General features: G+C 47.2%; 1 protein-coding gene across 1 annotated transcript in view; it reads left to right on the top strand.

Annotated features, from left to right (window-relative positions):
• The window catches only part of LOC119925685 (maestro heat-like repeat-containing protein family member 1), a 65,802-nt gene that overhangs the window by 29,640 nt on the left and 15,702 nt on the right, over positions 1 to 20,460 (top strand). Inside the window, 13 exon segments of the mRNA XM_038744062.1 lie at positions 1,423 to 1,475; positions 3,391 to 3,498; positions 5,088 to 5,204; positions 5,383 to 5,505; positions 5,906 to 6,058; positions 6,707 to 6,829; positions 9,465 to 9,544; positions 10,009 to 10,144; positions 11,081 to 11,170; positions 11,947 to 12,051; positions 12,537 to 12,672; positions 18,629 to 18,729; positions 19,652 to 19,801. Coding sequence (XP_038599990.1) covers positions 1,423 to 1,475; positions 3,391 to 3,498; positions 5,088 to 5,204; positions 5,383 to 5,505; positions 5,906 to 6,058; positions 6,707 to 6,829; positions 9,465 to 9,544; positions 10,009 to 10,144; positions 11,081 to 11,170; positions 11,947 to 12,051; positions 12,537 to 12,672; positions 18,629 to 18,729; positions 19,652 to 19,801 — 1,475 coding nt within the window.

The raw sequence follows: 20,460 nt of genomic DNA, 5'->3' as shown, positions 1-20,460 counted from the left end.
AGTGGCAGAGACGGGATTAGAACCCAGGTCCTCTGACTCCGAAACCCATTCTCTTGCCACTAGGCCATGTTGCTTCTCATTGTTAGACTTGACACCGGTCCACATGTTTTGTTTTGTTGTCTGTCTCCCCCTTCTAGACTGTGAGCCCACTGTTGGTTGGGTAGTGACCATCTCTATATGTTGCCGACTTGTACTTCCCAAGCGCTTTAGTACAGTGCTCTGCACACAGTAAGCGCTCAATAAATACGATTGAGCCTAAATATGATAAATACCCAGACTGAGCCCCTTCCTTCTTCTCCCCCTCTTCCCCCTCTCCATCCCCCTCATCTTACCTCCTTCCCTTCCCCACAGCACCTGTATATATGTATATATGTTTGTACGTATTTATTACTCTATTTATTTATTTATTTATTTATTTTACTTGTACATAGCTATTCTATTTATTTTATTTTGTTAGTATGTTTGGTTTTGTTCTCTGTCTCCCCCTTTTAGACTGTGAGCCCACTGTTGGGTAGGGACTGTCTCTATATTTTGTACTTCCCAAGCGCTTAGTACAGTGCTCTGCACATAGTAAGCGCTCAATAAATACGATTGATGATGATGATGATGATTGAGTGAATGAATGTTAGATTGTACTCTCCCAAGTGCTTAGTACAGCGCTTTCCACACAGTAAGCTCTCAATAAATATGATTGAGTGAATGAATGAATGTTACATCGTACTCTCCCAAGTGCTTAGTACAGCGCTCTGCATGCAATAAGCGCTCAATTCATTCATTCATTCATTCATTCAATCGTATTTATTGAGCACTTACTGTGTGCAGAGCACTATACTAAGTGGTTGGGAAGTACAAGTTGGCAACAGTGCTCTGAACAGAGTAAGCACTCAATAAATACGATTGAATGAATGAATATAGAGACGGTCCCTACCCAGCAGTGGACTCACAGTCTAGAAGGGGGAGACAGAGAACGAAACAAAACATATTAACAAAATAAAATAAATACAATATGTACAAGTAAAATAAATAAATAAATAGAGTAATAAATGCATACAAACATCTATACATATATACAGGTGCTGTGGGGAAGGGAAGGAGGTAAGGCGGGGGGATGGAGAGAGGGAGGGGCTCAAGAAATCCGTGCAAACATGTATACATATATACAGGTGCTGTGGGGAAGGAAAGGAGGTAAGAAGGGGGGATGGAGAGAGGGAGGGGCTTAATAAATCCATACAAACATATATACATATATACAGGTGCTGTGGGGAAGGGAAGGAGGTAAGGCGGGGGGATGGAGAGAGAGAGGGGCTCAATAAATATGACTGGCCGGCTGGCTGATCAGAGGGCCCGGCCTCGGTCAGGGAGGGTGTGAAGACTGTGTGGGGTGGATTCCCTATCACCCAAGGGATGTCCTCTCTCCATCAGAGCACAGCGATGGAAGCCTGCAGAAAAAGGAGTGGGAGAAGAAGCTACTTCAAGTGAGCCATCCGCTTCCCCCGCTTCTCGGTCTGGGCCCTGTCCTCGGGATTGCTCCGCCTGCCTCTAGACTGTGAGCCCGCTGTTGGGTAGGGACCGTCTCGATATGTCGCCAACTTGGACTTGCCAAGCGCTCAGTCCAGTGCTCTGCACACAGTAAGCGCTCGATAAATGCGATGGAATGAATGAATGGATGGATGCCTCCCCAACGGGCTTGGGCCGGGGCAGAGAGGCGAGCCCAGGGGCCACCCTGGGATAAAATGGAGCTCTTCCTGCTCCGCACATGATGCACCCCTGCCCCTCGAGGCCACCCTTCTCCCCGACCCTTCCAGAGATGCTCGTAGCCCAGAGCGGCATCTGTGACGGAGAGGAGGTAAGGTCAATCAATCAATCATATTTATTGAGCGCTTACTGTATGCAGAGCACTGTACTAAGCACTTGGGAAGTACAAAAGTTGGCAACATATAGAGATGGTCCCTACCCAACAGTGGGCTCACAGTCTAGGAGGTCGGGGAAGGACTGGAGGACCGACGTTAAGTGGGTCTGTGGTTGGGGCCGACGTCAGGAAATCCGTGAAGTCATAGCTCCCTGGGACAACTGTCGCCTTTGCCTTGGGTCAAGGGGCCGCTGGGTTCCCATTCTACTAGGGGAAGCAGCGTGGCACAGTGGAAAGAGCCCGGGCTTTGGAGTCAGAGGTTGTCGTGGGTTCAAATCCCAGCTCTGCCACTTCATTCATTCATTCATTCAATCGCATTTATTGAGCACTTAATAATAATAATAATAATGATGGCATTTATTAAGCGCTTACTATGTGCCAAGCACTGCTCTAAGCACTGGGGAGGTTACAAGGTAATCAGGTTGTCCCACGGGGGGCTCGCAGTCTTAATCCCCATTTAACAAATGAGGGAACTGAGGCCCAGAGAAGTGAAGTGACTTGCCCAAAGTCACCCAGTTGACAAGTTATGGAGCCGGGGTTTGAACCCATGACCTCTGACTCCAAAGCCCGGGCTCTTTCCACTGAGCCACGCTTACTGTATGCAGAGCACTGTACTGAGCGCTTGGGAAGTACAAGTGGGTAACATATAGAGACGGTCCCTACCCAACAGCGGGCTCACAGTCAAGAAGGGGGAGACAGACAACAAAACAAAACATTCATTCATTCAATCGTATTTATTGAGTGCTTACTGTATGCAGAGCACTGTACTAAGCACTTGGGAAGTACAAGTCGGCGACATATAGAGACGGTCCCTACCCAACAGCGGGCTCACAATCAAGAAGGGGGAGACAGATAACAAAGCAAAACATTCATTCATTCAATCGTATTTACTGAGTGCTTACTGTGTGCAGGCACTGTACTAAGCACTTGGGAAGTACAAGTCGGCAACATATAGAGACGGCCCCTACCCAACAGCGGGCTCACAGTCAAGAAGGGGGAGGCAGACAACAAAACAACACATATTAACAAACTAAAATAAATAGAATGGTAAATATGTACTTGGCTGTGTGACTTTGGGCAAGTCACTTCACTTCTCTGGGCCTCAGTTCCCTCATCTGTAAAACGGGGATGAAGATGGTGAGCCCCACGCGGGACAGCCTGATTACCTTGTATCTACCCCAGCGCTTAGAACGGTGCTTGGCACATAGTAAGCGCTTAACAAATACCAACATTATTATTATTATTATTACTCCTTCCTCCGCTGGTTCCCTGCTGCAGAGAGTTCTCCACTCCACCCTCACCCCCCCAGTTCACCCTAGCTGGCCCACCCTGGATCCCCTGTCCTTCTGTGCTCTGCCCTCTCTGGTTTCTCATTCATTCATTCATTCAGTCGTATTTATTGAGCGCCCACTGTGTGCAGAGCACCGCATGGCCCGGCCTCTCTCCCCCGGCCCCTGAGCCCTGCCACCTCCCGTGCCCAGTTTGCAGGCCACTCGGTGGAGGGCATCGCCGATGACTCTTGGCTGAAGGACTTATGCGGCGTCATCCTGGAGCGGATCCAGTGTCAGCAGGAGCCGGCACAGAGGAAGGTGGGTCGGGCCCGGAGCCTTGCCTGAGGTGGGGGGCACATTCAATCCAGTCCAGGCTACCTGGGGCTGGAATTTCTCCCAGTGGCTAAGGGGTGGTGGGAAACGGAAGGCTCGGGGACTTCCTGAATTTGAAAGCTGGTCCCCATGGGGACCAGTAGCTCTCTCCACCTCCTCTCCGTACACACCTCAGCCTCTCTTACCGACTGTGAGCCCACTGTTGGGTAGGGACCGTCTCTATATGTTGCCAACTTGTACTTCCCAAGCGCTTAGTATATATATATATACTGTTATATATATATACTGTTATATATATATATATTTATATATATACTGTTATATATATTTATATATATACGGTTATATATATATACTGTTATATATATATATATATACTGATATATATATACTGTTATGTATATATATATTTATATATATACTGTTATATATATACTGTTATATATATATTTGTATATATACTGTTATATATATATACTGTTATATATATATATATACTGTTATATATATATATATACTGTTGTATATATAACTATGTATACTATATATATAACTATATATACTATATATAATATGTATAGTGTATATAGTTATATATATAACAGTATATATATAACAGTGTATATATATACTGTTATATACATATATACTGTTGTATATATATAACCATATATACTATATATATAACTATATATAAAACTATATATATATATACACCTGTATATATGTATATGTGTTTGTACATATTTCTTACTCTATTTATTTATTTATTTATTTTACTTGTACATATCTATCGTATTTATTTTATTTTGTTAGTACGTTTGGTTTTGTTCTCTGTCTCCCCCTTTTAGACTGTGAGCCCACTGTTGGGTAGGGACTGTCTCTATATGTTGCCAACTTGTACTTCCCAAGCGCTTAGTACAGTGCTCTGCACACAGTAAGCGCTCAATAAATACGATTGATGGATTGATTGATTGATTGACTGCCCCGCTGGGGGTGGGGATTGTAGGCACTTTGGGCCCGGCCCCAGCCTACAGTGAAGAAGACCTCTTTGTACCAGCATGGCCAAGTGGAAAGAGCCCGGGCTTGGGAGTCATGGGTTCAAATCCAGGCTCTGCCAATTGTCAGCTGGGTGACTTTGGGCAGGTCACTTGACTTCTCTGGGCCTCAGTTCCCTCATCTGTAAAACGGGGATTAAGACTGTGAGCCCCATGTGGGACAACCTGATTTCCTTGTATCCTCCCCAGGGCTTAGAACAGTGCTTGGCACATTCATTCATTCATTCAGTCATATTTATTGAGCGCTTACTGTGTGCAGAGTGCTTGGGAAGTCCAATTCGGCAACACATAGAGACGGTCCCTACCCAACAGCGGGCTCAGAGTCTAGAAGGGGAAGACAGACAACAAAACAAAACAGATTAACAAAATAAAATAAACAGAATAAATATGGACCAGTAAAATAAATAGAGTAATAAGTATGTACATAGTAAGCACTTAACAAATGCCACCATTATTATCATTATACCCCCGGTCTGACCCTGTCTCCTGTCCCCATCTTCCCCGCCCACGGCTTAGACCTTCCTATACAAGCTCTACGGCTCTACTCTGAGGGTGGCCCAGGACCCTGAGCTGGTGAAGACCTTGTTGGCCGTCATGCTGAGCACTTCCCACACCAAGGAGATTGAGAAACAGGCGAGGCCCAAAGGAGAGGATGAGGAGAGGCCACAGCACGGGGGTGGGGGCAGGGGGGGGACGAGGGGGCCCAGCTGAGGAGGGATGGTGGGCAGAGGGACTTCAGGGGAGGCCAAGTCCCGGGGTTGGGAGCGGGGGCCGGGGCCGGAGGGGAGAGTCCTCACGGGCTTCGTTTCAGGGCATCGCTGCCACTGTCAGTCTGGTGGCCACCCAACACCTCAGCGTGGTTCTCAGAGCGCTGCAGAACTTCAGCTCCCCGCTCACCAACGAGAACCAGTCCACCATCTGCAAGCTCAGCATTGTACGGCCCTTGGGACTCTGCCCTGCTCCCTACTCCCCATCTGGGCCCCTCACCGCACCACCCTGTCTCGAGTGCTTTCCCCATTCCCTCATCCGTCTCCAGCTCCCCGTTCACCCCGCTGTGGGCTGGGCCTTTCCAACCTTCGGGACCTATTCTCCTCACCAGTCGCGGGGGAAAGTTGGGATTAAGGTTCCGGGGCTGGGGAGGCGGTGGCAGTGGAATTGGTGGTGGTCGTGGTGATGGGCTGGGGGCGGCGGTGGGGATGGAGGCCCCAGCCGTGGCAGCGGGGCTGTTGGCGGTGGGGGCTTGTGTGGCCTCGGCAGCGGTGGAGGCGGGTGGTTCTTGCGGTGTGGGTGATAAGGTGGTGGGGTGGCAGCTGAGCCCCGCGACCTCCGGACAGGATCAGCAGCAGCCGGAGTGGAGGAGCCTCTGCCACACCATCTACCTGTGCTACAGCCAAATGGCTGTGGAGACCCAGACAGCTATCCTGCCCCACGCCGACCTCATCCTCACCCACATGTTGGAACATTTCCACAGCTGCATTGTGGTCAAGGTGCCCGGGGCCTCCTCTCTCCATCTTGCCTTGAGATAGTGTCATCACCCGGGCAACCCTGGCTGGGGTCTGTCTCTCCAGTATCCCCTGGCATTGCTCCTTTCCTTCCTCCTACCCTCCATCCCTCCTTCCCCGCTCCTCCCACCCACGGCAGGGTAGAAGAGAGTCATCGGTGGTGCCGTTGGGCGGCACCCTGATGGAGGTGAAGAGACTGTTCCCTTCTGGCTTGGGATGGGCCCGGCTACCGTCATGGGTTCAAATTCCAGCTCCGCCAATTGTCAGCAGTGTGACTTTGGGCAAGTCACTTCACTTCTCCGTGCCTCAGTTCCCTCATCTGTAAAATGGGGATGAAGACTGTGAGCCCCCTGTGGGACAACCTGATCACCTTGTGACCTCCCCAGCGCTTAGAACGGTGCTTTGCACATAGTAAGCGCTTAATAAATGCCATTATTCATTCATTCATTCAATCGTATTTATTGGGCGCTTACTGTGTGCAGAGCACTGTACTAAGCGCTTGGGAAGGTCAAGTTGGCAACATATAGAGACAGTCCCTACCCAACAGTGGGCTCAGTCTAGTTATTATTACTACTGTCAGTCCCCAATTGCGGCCCACATCCCCATCCTTTTTTCCCCTCCTACGTGATTTAGGACAAAAACCTGAAGCTTAATTACCTGAGTGGCCTGGCCATGTTCACGGAAGTCGTGGGATCCCTGGACCACTGTAAACACTTTGACTTCCCCCACAAAACTTCTGTGGTGGCCTCCATGATGGTGAGTCGTTCCGGGAAGACGTGACCGGATCGGGAGCCCAGACTAAGCACCCCAGCGGGGAGGAGCTCGGCTCCACCCGAGATCTCAGTTCCTTGAGCAGGGGACATGAGAGATCAGTAGAGCAATCAATCTTATTTATTGTGTGCGGACCACTGTACTAAGCGCTTGGGAGAGAACAATATAACAGAACAACGAGATGCCCCTTCTTCGCCTTGATTTCTGCTATGGTAGAGGGGAGGAACACCCAGGCCCTGGGTTGAAGGGAGAGGATTGTTGAAAGACTTGCTGAGTGGTCTCGGAAAGGATTTCCTTTGGTGCGTGGAAGGCCGAGGGGGAGAGGAACTGCTAACGAGGTGCCCTGATCCTGAGACTACCCTCCGGGTTCTCTAGAGAAGCACTGTGGCCTAGTTCATTCATTCATTCATTCAGTCAGTCGTATTTACTGAGCGCTTACTGTGTGCAGGGCACTGTACTAAGCGCTTGGGAAGTACAAGTTCAGTCATTCATTCATTCAATCGTATTTATTGAGCACTTACTGTGTGCAGAGCGCTGGACCAAGCACTTGGGAAGTACAGGTTTGGACGGCCCCTACCCAGCAGCGGGGCTCACAGTCAAGAAGGCGGAGACAGACAACAAAACAAAACATTTAAACCAAATAAACAAAAAATAAGTGGAATATGTTCAAGTAAAATAGAGTAATAAGTATGTACAAACGTATATACATATATACAAGTAAAATAGAGTAATAAATATGCACAAACATATATACAAGGATTATTCATTCATTCATTCATTCATTCAATCGTATCTATTGAGTGCTTACTGTGTGCAGAGCGCTGGACCAAGCACTTGGGAAGTACAGGTTTGGACGGTCCCTACCCAACAGCGGGGCTCACAGTCAAGAAGGGGAAGACAAACAAAACAAAACATTTAAGCCAAATAAATAAAAAATAAGTAGAATATGTACAAGTAAAATAGAGTAAGTACAAACATATATACATATATACAAGTAAAATAAATAGAGTAATAAATATGTACAAACATATACAGGGATAATTCATTCATTCATTCATTCAATCGTATTTATTGAGCGCTTACTGTGCGCAGAGCACTGTACTAAGCGCTTGGGAAGTACAAGTTTGGACGGTCCCTACCCAACAGCGGGGCTCACAGTCAAGAAGAGGGAGACAGACAACGAAACAAAACATTTAAACCAAATAAATAAAAAATAAATAGAATATGTATGTTAAATAAATAGAGTAATAAATATGCACAAACATATATACAAGGATTATTCATTCATTCATTCATTCATTCAATCGTATCTATTGAGTGCTTACTGTGTGCAGAGCGCTGGACCAAGCACTTGGGAAGTACAGGTTTGGACGGTCCCTACCCAACAGCGGGGCTCACAGTCAAGAAGGGGAAGACAGACAACAAAACAAAACATTTAAGCCAAATAAATAAAAAATAAGTAGAATATGTACAAGTAAAATAGAGTAATAAGTAAGTACAAACATATATACATATATACAAGTAAAATAAATAGAGTAATAAATATGTACAAACATATACAGGGATAATTCATTCATTCATTCATTCAATCGTATTTATTGAGCGCTTACTGTGCGCAGAGCACTGTACTAAGCGCTTGGGAAGTACAAGTTTGGACGGTCCCTACCCAACAGCGGGGCTCACAGTCAAGAAGAGGGAGACAGACAACGAAACAAAACATTTAAACCAAATAAATAAAAAATAAATAGAATATGTATGTTAAATAAATAGAGTAATAAATATGTACAAACATATATACATATATACAAGTAAAATAGAGTAATAAATATGTACAAACATATGTACAGGGATTATTCATTCATTCAATCGTATTTATTGAGCGCTTGCTGTGTGCAGAGCACTGTACTAAGCACTTGGGAAGTACAAGTTTGGGCGGTCCCTACCAAACAGCGGGGCTCACAGTCTAGAAGGGGGAGACCAACAACGAAACAAAACATTTAAACCAAATAAATAAAAAATAAATAGAATATGTACAAGTTAAATAAATAGAGTAATAAATATGTACAAACATTTATACATATATACAAGTAAAATAGAGTAATAAATATGTACAAACATATATACAGGGATTATTCATTCATTCATTCATTCAATCGTATTCATTGAGTGCTTACTGTGTGCAGAGCACTGTACTAAGCGCTTGGGAAGTCCAAGTTTGGACAGTGTGGACAAGTTGGCAACATATAGAGACGGTCCCTACCCAACAACGGGTTCACAGTCTAGAAGGGGGAGAAGTTGAAATAGCATGAACCTGAGAGTCAGAAGACCTGGTTTCTAACCCCAGATCAGCCACATGACTGTTGTGTGACCTCGAGCAAATCACTTCGGTCCTCTGTGCCTCAGTTCCCTCAATTGTAAAATGAGGATTAAATTCTACTCCCACCCACTTAGACTGTGAGCCCCATGTGGGGTAGGGACTGTGTCCAACCGGATTGACTTGTATCTACCCTAGAGGTTAGTACAGTGTTTGGCACACAGTAATCACTTAACAAGTGTAATAATAATAATAACTGTTATTACTATTATTATTATTGCCGTTGTTGTTATTTTTATTATTCAGGACCTGATCCGTGAGGAACCATTGACAAAGCTAGTCAGTCCTGTGCGGCAGCAGGCAATGACTGTCATCTACATCTTCAGGTAGCTACTTAGAGATGGCTTTGGGGCCTTCTTTCATCTTTTTCCTGCTCCTTCCTCTTCTCTCTCTCTCCATCTCACTCTCACTCTCTCCCCCCCAGCCCCCAGCCACCCTTCTTTTTCACCAATACTTTAATCACCAGTCTTTCACCCAATGATATTTATTGAGCGCTTCCTTCCTGCTCCTGTCTCTCCTTTATTCCTCTTCCCTCTCCTTTCTTTCTCCTCATCTCTCTCTCTCTTCTCCCTTCCCTCTCCTATTTTCCCCACCCTTGGCTCATTTGTTTCCTTTCTTGAACCTTTGATGGATTGTCTCTTACTCTGTCCTTCCTCTTTTCACTTCTTCCTCACTCTCCTCCCTTTCTCTTGCTTTGTCCTCTCTCCCCATCTTCTTCCTCCCCACTCTCTCTTTCTGTCCTCCTTTCCCCAACCTCCAAGCATCTCTTTATAACTGTTGTCTCTTTTAGAAAGCTGAAGCCCCCTTTGATAATAGAGGAGAGGGTGGAGGTACTCAAGACCTGTTTCACCAGCGTCTTGTCTCTCCCTCCGGTGGATGTGATGGTGAAGGAGGCGTCCAGCTCCCCGGGTTCCCCAGACACCATGGTAATAAGCTTCTTCCTGATTTGCGGTACTGGGGATCCATCCTCCACCAGTAACCCCACCCCCCCACCACACAGCCCTAATGGGTTCCCACCTCCCCTGACTCAGTGGGACCAGATTCCACCCTCGCCTATCACCATGGACTGATAGGCTCCCTCCTCCTCTGCCACAACAGATGCCCACTCCCCAAACACAGTGGGAATGGACTCTCCACTCCCACCCAAGGAGGGGCTGGAGTGGGAAATCTCGTGAATAATAATAATGACGGCATTTGTTAAGTGCTTACTATGTGCAAAGCACTGGTCTAAGCGCTGGGGAGGATACAGGGTGATCAGGTTGTCCCACGTGGGGCTCACTGTCTTCATCCCCATTTTCCAGATGAGGGAACTGAGGCCCAGAGAAGTGAAGTGACTTGTCCAAAGTCACACAGCTGACAATTGGCGGAGCCAGGATTTGAACCCGTGACCTCTGACTCCCAAGCCTGGGCTCTTTCCACTGAGCCACGCTGCTTCTCTGTGAATGAGGGATGGTGTCAGAAGTGGGAAGACCAACTGACCAGAGATCCCAGACTTTTGAAAAGAGATTCCTTGCCCTTTGACAAGCAGCATGGCCTGATGGAAAGAGCACCGGGATGGGCATCAGAAGACCTGGGTTCTAATCCCCACTCCACCATTTATCTGCTGTGTGCAACTCGTTCACTTCTCTGAGACTAGGTTCCCTCATCTGTAAAGTGAGGGTTAAATCCTACCTAGTCTGTGAGGGGCAGGGACTGTACCCAACCTGATTGTCATGCATCTCCCCCGAGTGCTTAGTACAATACTTTGCACATAATAAGCATGTCACAAATGCCATATTCCCTATGCGGCCTGACACTTCCTCTCCCCTCCATCCCATCTCCCCATTTCCCTCCTTCCTGCACTGATCCTCTGCCCCTTCCAGGCTCTGTACTCAGATACTCTGCAGGCTTTGAGAAAGATGCTGGAAGGACTGGTCATGGAATTGCCAAGTCGTATCCAGAACTGCTTGGAAGTAAGGAGAATCCTTAATCAGCAGGGGAGGGATTGACGGATGGAGGACAGAGGCAGGAGTGACCTGGAAATGGGGCCACAAGGACTGTGAGCCCCCTGTGAGACAGGGACTGTCCAACCTGATTAGCTTGTATCTACCTCAGCTCTTAGGACAGTGTCTGGCACATAGTTCTTAACAAATACTGTCATTATTAAGTAGAATGAACTATATGGACAGACAGAGCGTAGAACCAGGCTTAGAATTCAGTGGGGAATAGGGGCAATGGGATCACCCCTGGAGAATTGAAAACGGAGCCAGGGCATCATCGGGAGGCTGAGAGAGCGATGGGAATGAACCTGGAGGTGGGGCTGCAGCATGGGGAGGGAGGGAGGAAGACAGAAGGGGGAATGCAGAGTGGGAATGGCATCTCAGGGAAAGGGGAGAAGGTGCAGATGTTCTCCGAAAAGAAACAGGAAAGCCAATCCCAGCCTGAGGCCCAGAAGGCCCCACCCTGTGACTGCTCTGCCTGGATCGAGGCTGGGCAGAGACCCTGGGAGGAGAAGGACGTTTAGAGAGCCAGGCCGGGGCTAACTTGCTTCATGGAGGGCTCGGTCCAGAGGGGAAGGCTACCTAGGACCACTTGGGCTCCCAGGGAGGATTTCTGCTGCTATTCTGCTGGGGAGGGAGGGGCCCGCAGAACAGGGCTCTCTCGCTTCCCTTTGGAGCCACAGCTGAGCACGAGCTTTTCCTCTTCCTCCTCACCGTCCTCCCCTCCTCCCCCAACCCATCCCGGCCAGAACCTGGACCCCTGGCTCAACTCCCAGAAAGACCACGAGCGGGAACGGGCCATGTGGTGCAGCGTGCGCATCCTCAGCTTCGCGGCCAAACCGGTCAACTTCAGCGTGAGCGATCCGCTCGGGCCCTCGCGGCCGCGGAGGGGGGATTTGGGAGGGGACGCCCACCCAGAAGACAAGGAGGATGGAGGGTGGGGAGCCTTCAGGGACCCTGACTCCCGGCAGAAGAGGAGCCAGTGTTCCTGCAGAGCAGGAATCCAAACCACCTGCACCGTGCTTTCCTTTATGGCTGACAGGCCAGCAGGTTGTTCCAGAGGCTTTTTCTCCCTGCCCCCAGCAGCTCCAAGGGGATCGATGGGGACCATGTCCCAATCCCATGTTTCCCAGCTCCTTTGGTGGCATCACTTACTCCCTCTGATCTCAACCCCAGCCCTCCACTCTTCTGATTCTTCCCAGTCTTCCGACTCCAGCTTCTCCACACCCCAGCCCCATGCTCCGGCCCCCGTGCCCCTCCTCCCTCCGGGTGGTCGTTCTTCAGTCCTGGAGGTCAGGAGGGACATGCTGCCCCTGCTCTCCACCTCTCCCACCCCCAGGAAGTGATGGAGTTCAGCAGGTTGGGCCGACTCGTGCGGCTCCTGGCCATGCGTTGCCAGGACCCCGTGGACAACATCAGCTATCTGGCCTCCCAAGCAGTCTACTACTTGCACTGCATCCTTCTGCACAAGAAGAGTAAGGAAACCCCGCCTCAGCGGGCTGGGGGCGAGAAGGGAAGGGGGTATGGGGGTCTACTAGGGAAGAGCATGGGTTTGGGAATCATTCATTCATTCATTCATTCAATCATATTCATTGAGCGCTTACTGTGTGCAGAGCGCTATACTAAGCACTTGGGGAGTACAAGTTGGAGAGCACTATACTAACCGTACAAGTTGGCAACACAGAGAGACGGTCCCTACCCAACAGCGGGCTCACAGTCTGGAAGGGGGAGACAGACAACAAAACAAAACATATTAACAAAAGAAAATTCCAACTTTGCTACTTGCTGGGCCTCAGGTTTCTCAGCTGTAAAATGGGAGTTCAAAAGCCGTTCTCCCTCTCCCCTTAGACTGTGAGCCCCGTGGGTCACGGATTGGGTCTGACCTGATTATCTTATATCTACCCCAGCACTTAGTATAGTGCTTGGTACATAATAAGTGCATAACAGGTGCCTTATTATGATTTTTCATATCATCACTATTATTATTATCATTTACCCATTTTTGGGTAGGGACCGTCTTTATATGTTGCCAATTTTTACTTCCTAAGCGCCTAATACAGTGCTCTGCACACAGTAAGCACTCAATAAATATGATTGAATGAATTTACATGATAGGTGCCTGACAAATGCCTTATTATTATTTTTATTATCCTCACTATTATTCTTATCATCACCGTTAGTAGTAGTAGAAGTGTTATGGGACAGGCTGGCTCATTGAATGGCCTCAATGTCCCTGGGACATAATGGATCAATCAATCAATCAATCAATCAATCCTATTTATAGAGCGCTTACTGTGTGCAGAGCACTGTACTAAGCACTTGGGAAGTACAAGTTGGCAACATATAGAGACAGTCCCTACCCACCAACGGGCTCACAGTCTAAAAGGGGGCTCACAGTCTAAAATGGACTCTGGATGCTCTGGAGTTGCAAAGGCTGGCCTGAAATCCGGGCCCTCACTTCCATGAAGATCCCAGCCCTTATTCCTGACCCCGTGGCTCAGTGGAAAAGAGCCTGGGCTTTGGAGTCAGAGGTCATGGGTTCAAAACCCGGCTCCGCCACTTAGCTGTGTGATTTTGGGCGAGTCACTTCACTTCTCTGGGTCTCAGTTCCTTCATCTGTAAAATTGGGGTGAAGACTGTGAGCCCCATGTGGGACAACCTGATCACCTTATATCCCCCCCAGCACTTAGAACAGTGCTTTACACATAGTAAGTGCTTAATAAATATTATTATTATTATTATTATTATTATTATTATTATTATTATTATTACCCCAGCCACTCCAAACCCTGCCCCAAAGCTCCAGCTCCCTTCAAAGCCAATCCCCTTTGGCTGCATCTCCAGTGGCAGGGTAGAAAAAGCAGGGGACCTCTCCTACTACAACCCAGCTTGCCACTTCACTCCTCTAATGCCAGCCTCCTCTATGGGTCTCCATCTCATCTATCATGCCACCGACTCCTCGCCCACACCCTGCATCTGGCCAGGAATGATTTATTTATTTTTATTTAATGGCATTTATTAAGCGCTTACTACGTGCAAAGCACTGCTCTGAGCACTGGGGAGGTTGCCAGGTGATCAGGTTGTCCCACGTGGGGCTCACAATCTTCATCCCCGTTTTTCCAGATGAGGAAACTGAGGCCGAGAGAAGTGAAGTGACTCGCCCAAAGTCACACGGCTGACAATAGGCAGAGCTGGGATTTGAACCCATGACCTCTGACTCCAAAACCTGGGCTCTTTCCACTGAGCCACGCTGCTTCTCGAGAATTCCCTCCTCTTTCATTCATTCATTCAATCGTATTTATTGACTGCTTACTGCATGTGGAGCACTGTACTAAGCGCTTGGGAAGTACAAGTTGGCAACACATAGAGACGGTCCCCACCCAACAGTGGGCTCACAGTCTAGAAGGGGGAGACAGAGAACGAAACAAAACATATTAACAAAATAAAATAAATAGAATAGATATGCACAAGTAAAATAAATAAATAAATAGAGTAATAAATACGTACAAACATATAAAGTGACTTGCCCAAAGTCACATGGCCGACAATTGGCGGAGTCAGGATTTGAACCCATGACCTCTGACTCCAAAACCCAGGCTGTTTCCACTGAGCCACGCTGCTTCTCGAGAATTCCCTCCTCTTTCATTCATTCATTCAATCAATAGTATTTATTGAGAGCTTCCTGCGTGCGGAGCACTGTACTAAGCGCTTGGGAAGTACAAGTCGGCAACATCTAGAGACAGTCCCTATCCAACAGCGGGCTCATAGTCTAGAAGGGGAGACAGACAACAACACAAAACATATTAACAAAATAAAATAAACAGAATAAACATGTACAAGTAAAATAAATTCATTCATTCTTTCATTCAATCGCATTTATTGAGCGCTTCCTGCGTGCAGAGCACTGGACTAAGCTCCTGGGAAGTACAATTCGGCAACAGATAGAGACGGTCCCTACCCAACAGCGGGCTCAAAGTCTAGAAGGGGGAGACAGACAACGACACAAAACAGATTAACAAAATAAAATGAATAGAATAAATATGTACAAGTAAAATAAATAGAGTAATAAATATGTACAAACATATATAATAATAATAATAATAATGGCATTTGTTAAGCGCTTACTATGTGCAAAGCACTATACATACATGTATATAGGTGCAATGGGGAGGGGAAGGAGGTAAGGCTGGGGGGGATGACAGGCCACCACTAGCCCCACTTTCAAAGTCCTACTAAAATTGAATCTCCTCCAAGAAGCCTTCCCTGATTAACCCCTCATTTCCCCCTCCCCACCTTCTGCATTGCCTATATACTTAGGTCTGGACCCTTTAAGCACTTTGCTACTCACTCCCGGCCCCATTACAATTATGTATGTACACTTACATCAATCAACCTATGACATTCATTGAGAAGTAGTGTGCCTAGTGGTTAGAACCCGGTCCTGGGTTCTTATCCCAGCTCTACTACTTGGGCAAGTCACTTAACTTCTCTGTGCCTCAGTTACCTCATCTGCAAAATGGGGATTAATACTGTGAGCCCCACGTGGGACACGGACCACGTCCAGCTTGATTAACTTCTGTCTACCCCAATGCTTAGTACATTCCTGGCATGTTGTAAGTGCTTAACCATTAAAAAAATATTGTGTATGGAACACTGTATGAAGTGCTTGGAAGAGTATAATAACGTAGAAGTTGGTAGGTATGATCCTTCATCAATCAGTAATATTTATTGAGCACGTAGTGTATGCAGAGCACTGTGTTAAGTGTTTGGCAGAGTACAATATAACAATATATGGGGAAGTAGCGTGGCTCAGTGGAAAGAGCCCGGGCTTTGGAGTCAACGGTCAGGGGTTCAAATCCCGGCTCCACCAATTGTCAGCTGTGTGACTTTGGGCAAGTCACTTCACTTCTCTGGGCCTCAGTTCCCTCATCTGTAAAATGGGGATTAAAACTGTGAGCCCCCTGTGGGACAACTTGATCACCTTGTAACCTCCCCAGCTCTTAGAACAGTGCTTTGCACATAGTAAGCGCTTAATAAATGCCATTATTATATAGCAGACATATTGGCTGCCCACATCAAGCTCACAGTCTAGTTGGGGAGTCATTCATTAATGATGATGATGATGATGATGATGATGGTATTTATTAAGCACTTACTATGTGCAAAGCACTGTTCTAAGCGCTGGGGAGGTTACAAAGTGATCAGGTTGTCCCCCGGGGGGCTCACAGTCTTAATCCCCATTTTTTACAGATGAGGAAACTGAGGCACAGAGAAGTTAAGTGACCTTCCCAAAGTCACCCAGCTGACAAATTAATGTAAATGAACTATGGATATGTGCATAACTGCTGCGGGAGTGAATACAGGAACCAAACCAGGGTGACGCGGAAGGGAGTGGGAGACAGGAATTGAGGGGCTGAGTCAGGGAAGGCCTCTTGGAGGATAAGTGCCTTCAGTAAAGCTTTGAAGGTGGGGAGAGTAATCGTCCGCCGGCTACGAAGAGAGAGGGCATTCCAGGCCAGAGGCAGGATGTGTGGCAGAGGCAGAATAGATAAGACTGAGGTAGAGTGAGAAGATTGGCTTTAGAGGAGGTGAGGGAGGAGCAGGTGTGGTGATTGAGTGCCTTAAAGACGATGGAAAAGGGTTTCTGTTTGACACGGAGGTGGCGGGGCAACCACTGGAGGTTTTCGAGGAATGACGAAACATGGACTGAGTATTTTTGTAGAAAAATAATCTGGGCAGCAGAGTAAAGCATGGACTGGAGTGGGGAGAGACAGGTGGCAGGGAGGTCAGCAAGAAAGCTGGTACCATAATCAAGGCAGTATAATAATGAATGATAATGGCATTTATTAAGCCCTTACTATGTGCAAAGTACTGTTCTAAGCGCTGGGGAAGGCTACTGAAGGCCCATCTCCTCCAAAAGGCCTTCCTTGACTAAGCCCTCCTTTCCTGTTTTCCCACTCACATCTGCATTGCCCTGACTTGCTCCCTTTATCCATCCCCCGTACCAGTCCCACGGCATTTATGTACATATATGTTGTGTATTTATGTATTTATGTATTTATGTATTCATTTATTTATTTATTTATTTATTTATTTATTTATTTATTTGCATTAAAGTCTGTTTCCCCCCCAGACTGTAAAATCATTGTTGGCAGGGCATGTGTCTGTTTATTGTTACATTGTACTCCCCCAAGCTCTTAGTACAGTGCTCTGCCCACGGAAAGCGCTCAATAAATATGATTGAATGAATGAATGTGCATGTTTGAAAGCAGTGGGGATAAAGCCATTGGAAGGCGATTCGATCAATCAGTGGTTTTTATTGAGCACTTCTTTTGTGCAGAGCCCTGTCCTAAGCATTTGGGAGAGTTAGTAGATGTTTCTTGCCCAGCAGGAGCTTACAATGTAAAGGAGAGCTCACTTCCTCCAGGAGGCCTTCCCAGACTGATCCCCTTCTTTCCTCTCCCCATCCTCCCCCTCCCCATCCCCCCCCGCCTTACCTCCTAACCCCTCCCCACAGCACCTGTATATATGTATATATATTTGTGCGGATTTATGACTCTATTTTATTTGCACATATTTATTCTATTTATTTTACTTTGTTAATATGTTTTGTTTTGTTCTCTGTCTCCCCCTTCTAGACTGTGAGCCCGCTGTTGGGTAGGGACCGTCTCTATATGTTGCCAACTTGTACTTCCCAAGTGCTTAGTACAGTGCTCTGCACACAGTAAGCTCTCAATAAATATGATTGAATGAATGAATGAATGAATGAGGAGGAGCGAGCCATACATATATATACATATATATATATATATATATATACACACATATATACGCACATATATACATATATGTGTGTGTATGTCTAGCTCCTCCTCATTCATTCATTCATATATATATATACATGTGTACACACACATATACATACATATGTACATACATATGTACGCACACACATATATATGCATATGTATGTGCATATGTACATGCATGTGTACATGTGTACATGCATGTGTACATATATGTACATAGATATACACATGTACATAAACATGTGTGTGTGTCTAGCTCCTCCTCTACATTGTATATGTATATATGTACATATCCATCTTTTATTTATTTATATAAATATAGACATATATATATATATAAACAAATAAAAGATGGATATGTACATAAGTGCTCAGGGACTGAGAGTGGAGTGAATATCAGTTATTCAAATGATACAGATCTTGCCCCTCAGCCACCGTATGTAATTTATTTTAACATCTGTCTCCCCCACTAGACTGTCCAAGCACTTCAAACAGTACACACACAGTATATGCTCAATAAATACCACTGACTGATGATTTGGTGGGAAGGAAGGAGTCCTGGCGGGGTTGGGGCGAGGAGAGCAGGAAGCCCGATGGCTCTCTGGGAATGTCTGTACTCCAGGATTGGAGCGGCAACAGAAGGGGGAGCGAGTCGAGGGATCCAAGGAAGAGGGTATCTACAGTCCATCTGTGTTCTTCAACAACACACCCGAGATTGCCAAGGTCAGCGGGGAGGGGGTGTTCTACGAGCCTCAGATTCATTCATTCATCCATTCATTCATTTATTCATTCAATCGTATTTATTGAGCGCTTACTGTGTGCAGAGCACTGTACTAAGCGCTTGAGAAGTCCAAGGTGGCAACATATAGAGATGGTCCCTACCCAACAGTGGGCTCACAGTCTAGAATGGGGGCTCACAGTCTAGAAGGGGAGAAGTCTAGAAGGGGAGAAGTTTAGAAGTCTCAGATCCATCCGAGTGTGTGTCACTTCCCGTCCCCAGTTCTCAGGATTATGTTCACTTAGGAGGTAAAGTCTTTGCCCTAAGGGGTTCCATTCAGGACACTTTCTGTCTTGGGTAACTTCTCCTTCCACCCCACAGACACCCACTGCACCCTCACCCTGCCCGTCCTCACATCTTCGTCTAATTGCCTCACTACACCTCTAGGCCCCTAATCTCTTATCTCCACCCCTAAGCGTTGTCTTTTAGGGAAGAAGCTAAGAAGTCTAAGGCTTCTTAGGCCAAGAAGTCTAGCCTCACCACTACCCCCTTGTCACCTGCTTAAACCTTAGCCTTAAGCCCCAACTACTGATCACCCTAACTCCTGCCTCACACCCACTGCCCCTGTGCTGTGTACCTAGAATCCCCTAAGGCCAGTCCTCCTCCATCAGCTTCTCCCACAGCCCCATCCCGACTCCCAGTCACCACACTCCCCGAGGAGCCTCTCAGGCTTGGATGATGAGGGCAGGGATGGGTAGGATTCGACCAGAGCACTAGGCCAGGAAGTGATCCAGATGAGAGAGACCTGCCTTGCCGCCTCACCTCCTGAAGACCTAGGAGTCAGGAGCCCAGCTCCGGCCCCTTGGGCTTCCAAGCTGGCCTTGTTGCTGGGCCACGGGGGCCTCCCACCTGTGCTCTCTGCCCTAGGCCTTCGCAGAGTACTTTACTCCAAACCAGCTCACCACCCTGGTGCTGACCGCCATAGATGGCCTGACGGACAGCCGGCCCAAGGTCTCCCTGGCAGCGGGGCAACTGCTCAGATCCATCCTGCAGGAGCGGGGAAGAGACGTGCTGAAGGTAGGAGGTGGGTGCCGTCGGGCCCTCCCCCTGCCCGGGTCTCGGCTGAGACCCCAGCAGTGGAAGAGGATGGAGCCTGGCCAGAACTCCCAAGGTGAGGGTAGTGTCCGAGAGAGAGAGACAAAGGGGGAGAGAGAGAGAGAGAGAGAGAGAGAGACAGAGAGAGACAGAGAGAGAGAGAGAGAGAGAGAGAGACACTATTCAAAAACAAAAATATGGGACCAGAAGAGGAGGGACTAGATCCTGGGGCAGCACTCCACGAAGCCTACCTCTGTGGGGGTAATAATGATGGCATTTGTTAAGCGCTTACTATGTGCAAAGCACTGTTCTAAGCGCTGGAGGGATACAAGGTGATAATAATAATAATGATAATAATAATAATGGCATTTATTAAGCGCTTACTATGTGCAAAGCACTGTTCTAAGCGCTGGGGAGATTACAAGGTGATCAGGCTGTCCCACGGGGGGCTCACAGTCTTAATCCCCATTTTACAGATGAGGTAACTGAGACTGAGCCGCCCACCCCTTTCATCATCATCATAATGATAATATTTATAATAATAATAATAGCGTTTATTGAGCGCTTACTATGTGCAAAGCACTGTTCTAAGCGCTGGGGAGGTTGTCCCACGTGGGGCTCACAGTCTTAATGCCCATTTT

This window comes from Tachyglossus aculeatus, chromosome 3 (genome assembly GCF_015852505.1).
Source record: "Tachyglossus aculeatus isolate mTacAcu1 chromosome 3, mTacAcu1.pri, whole genome shotgun sequence".
Taxonomy (NCBI): Eukaryota; Metazoa; Chordata; class Mammalia; order Monotremata; family Tachyglossidae; genus Tachyglossus; species Tachyglossus aculeatus.
The sequence above is the reverse complement of the archived record's forward strand: the minus strand, read 5'-3'. Positions and strand labels throughout refer to the sequence as shown.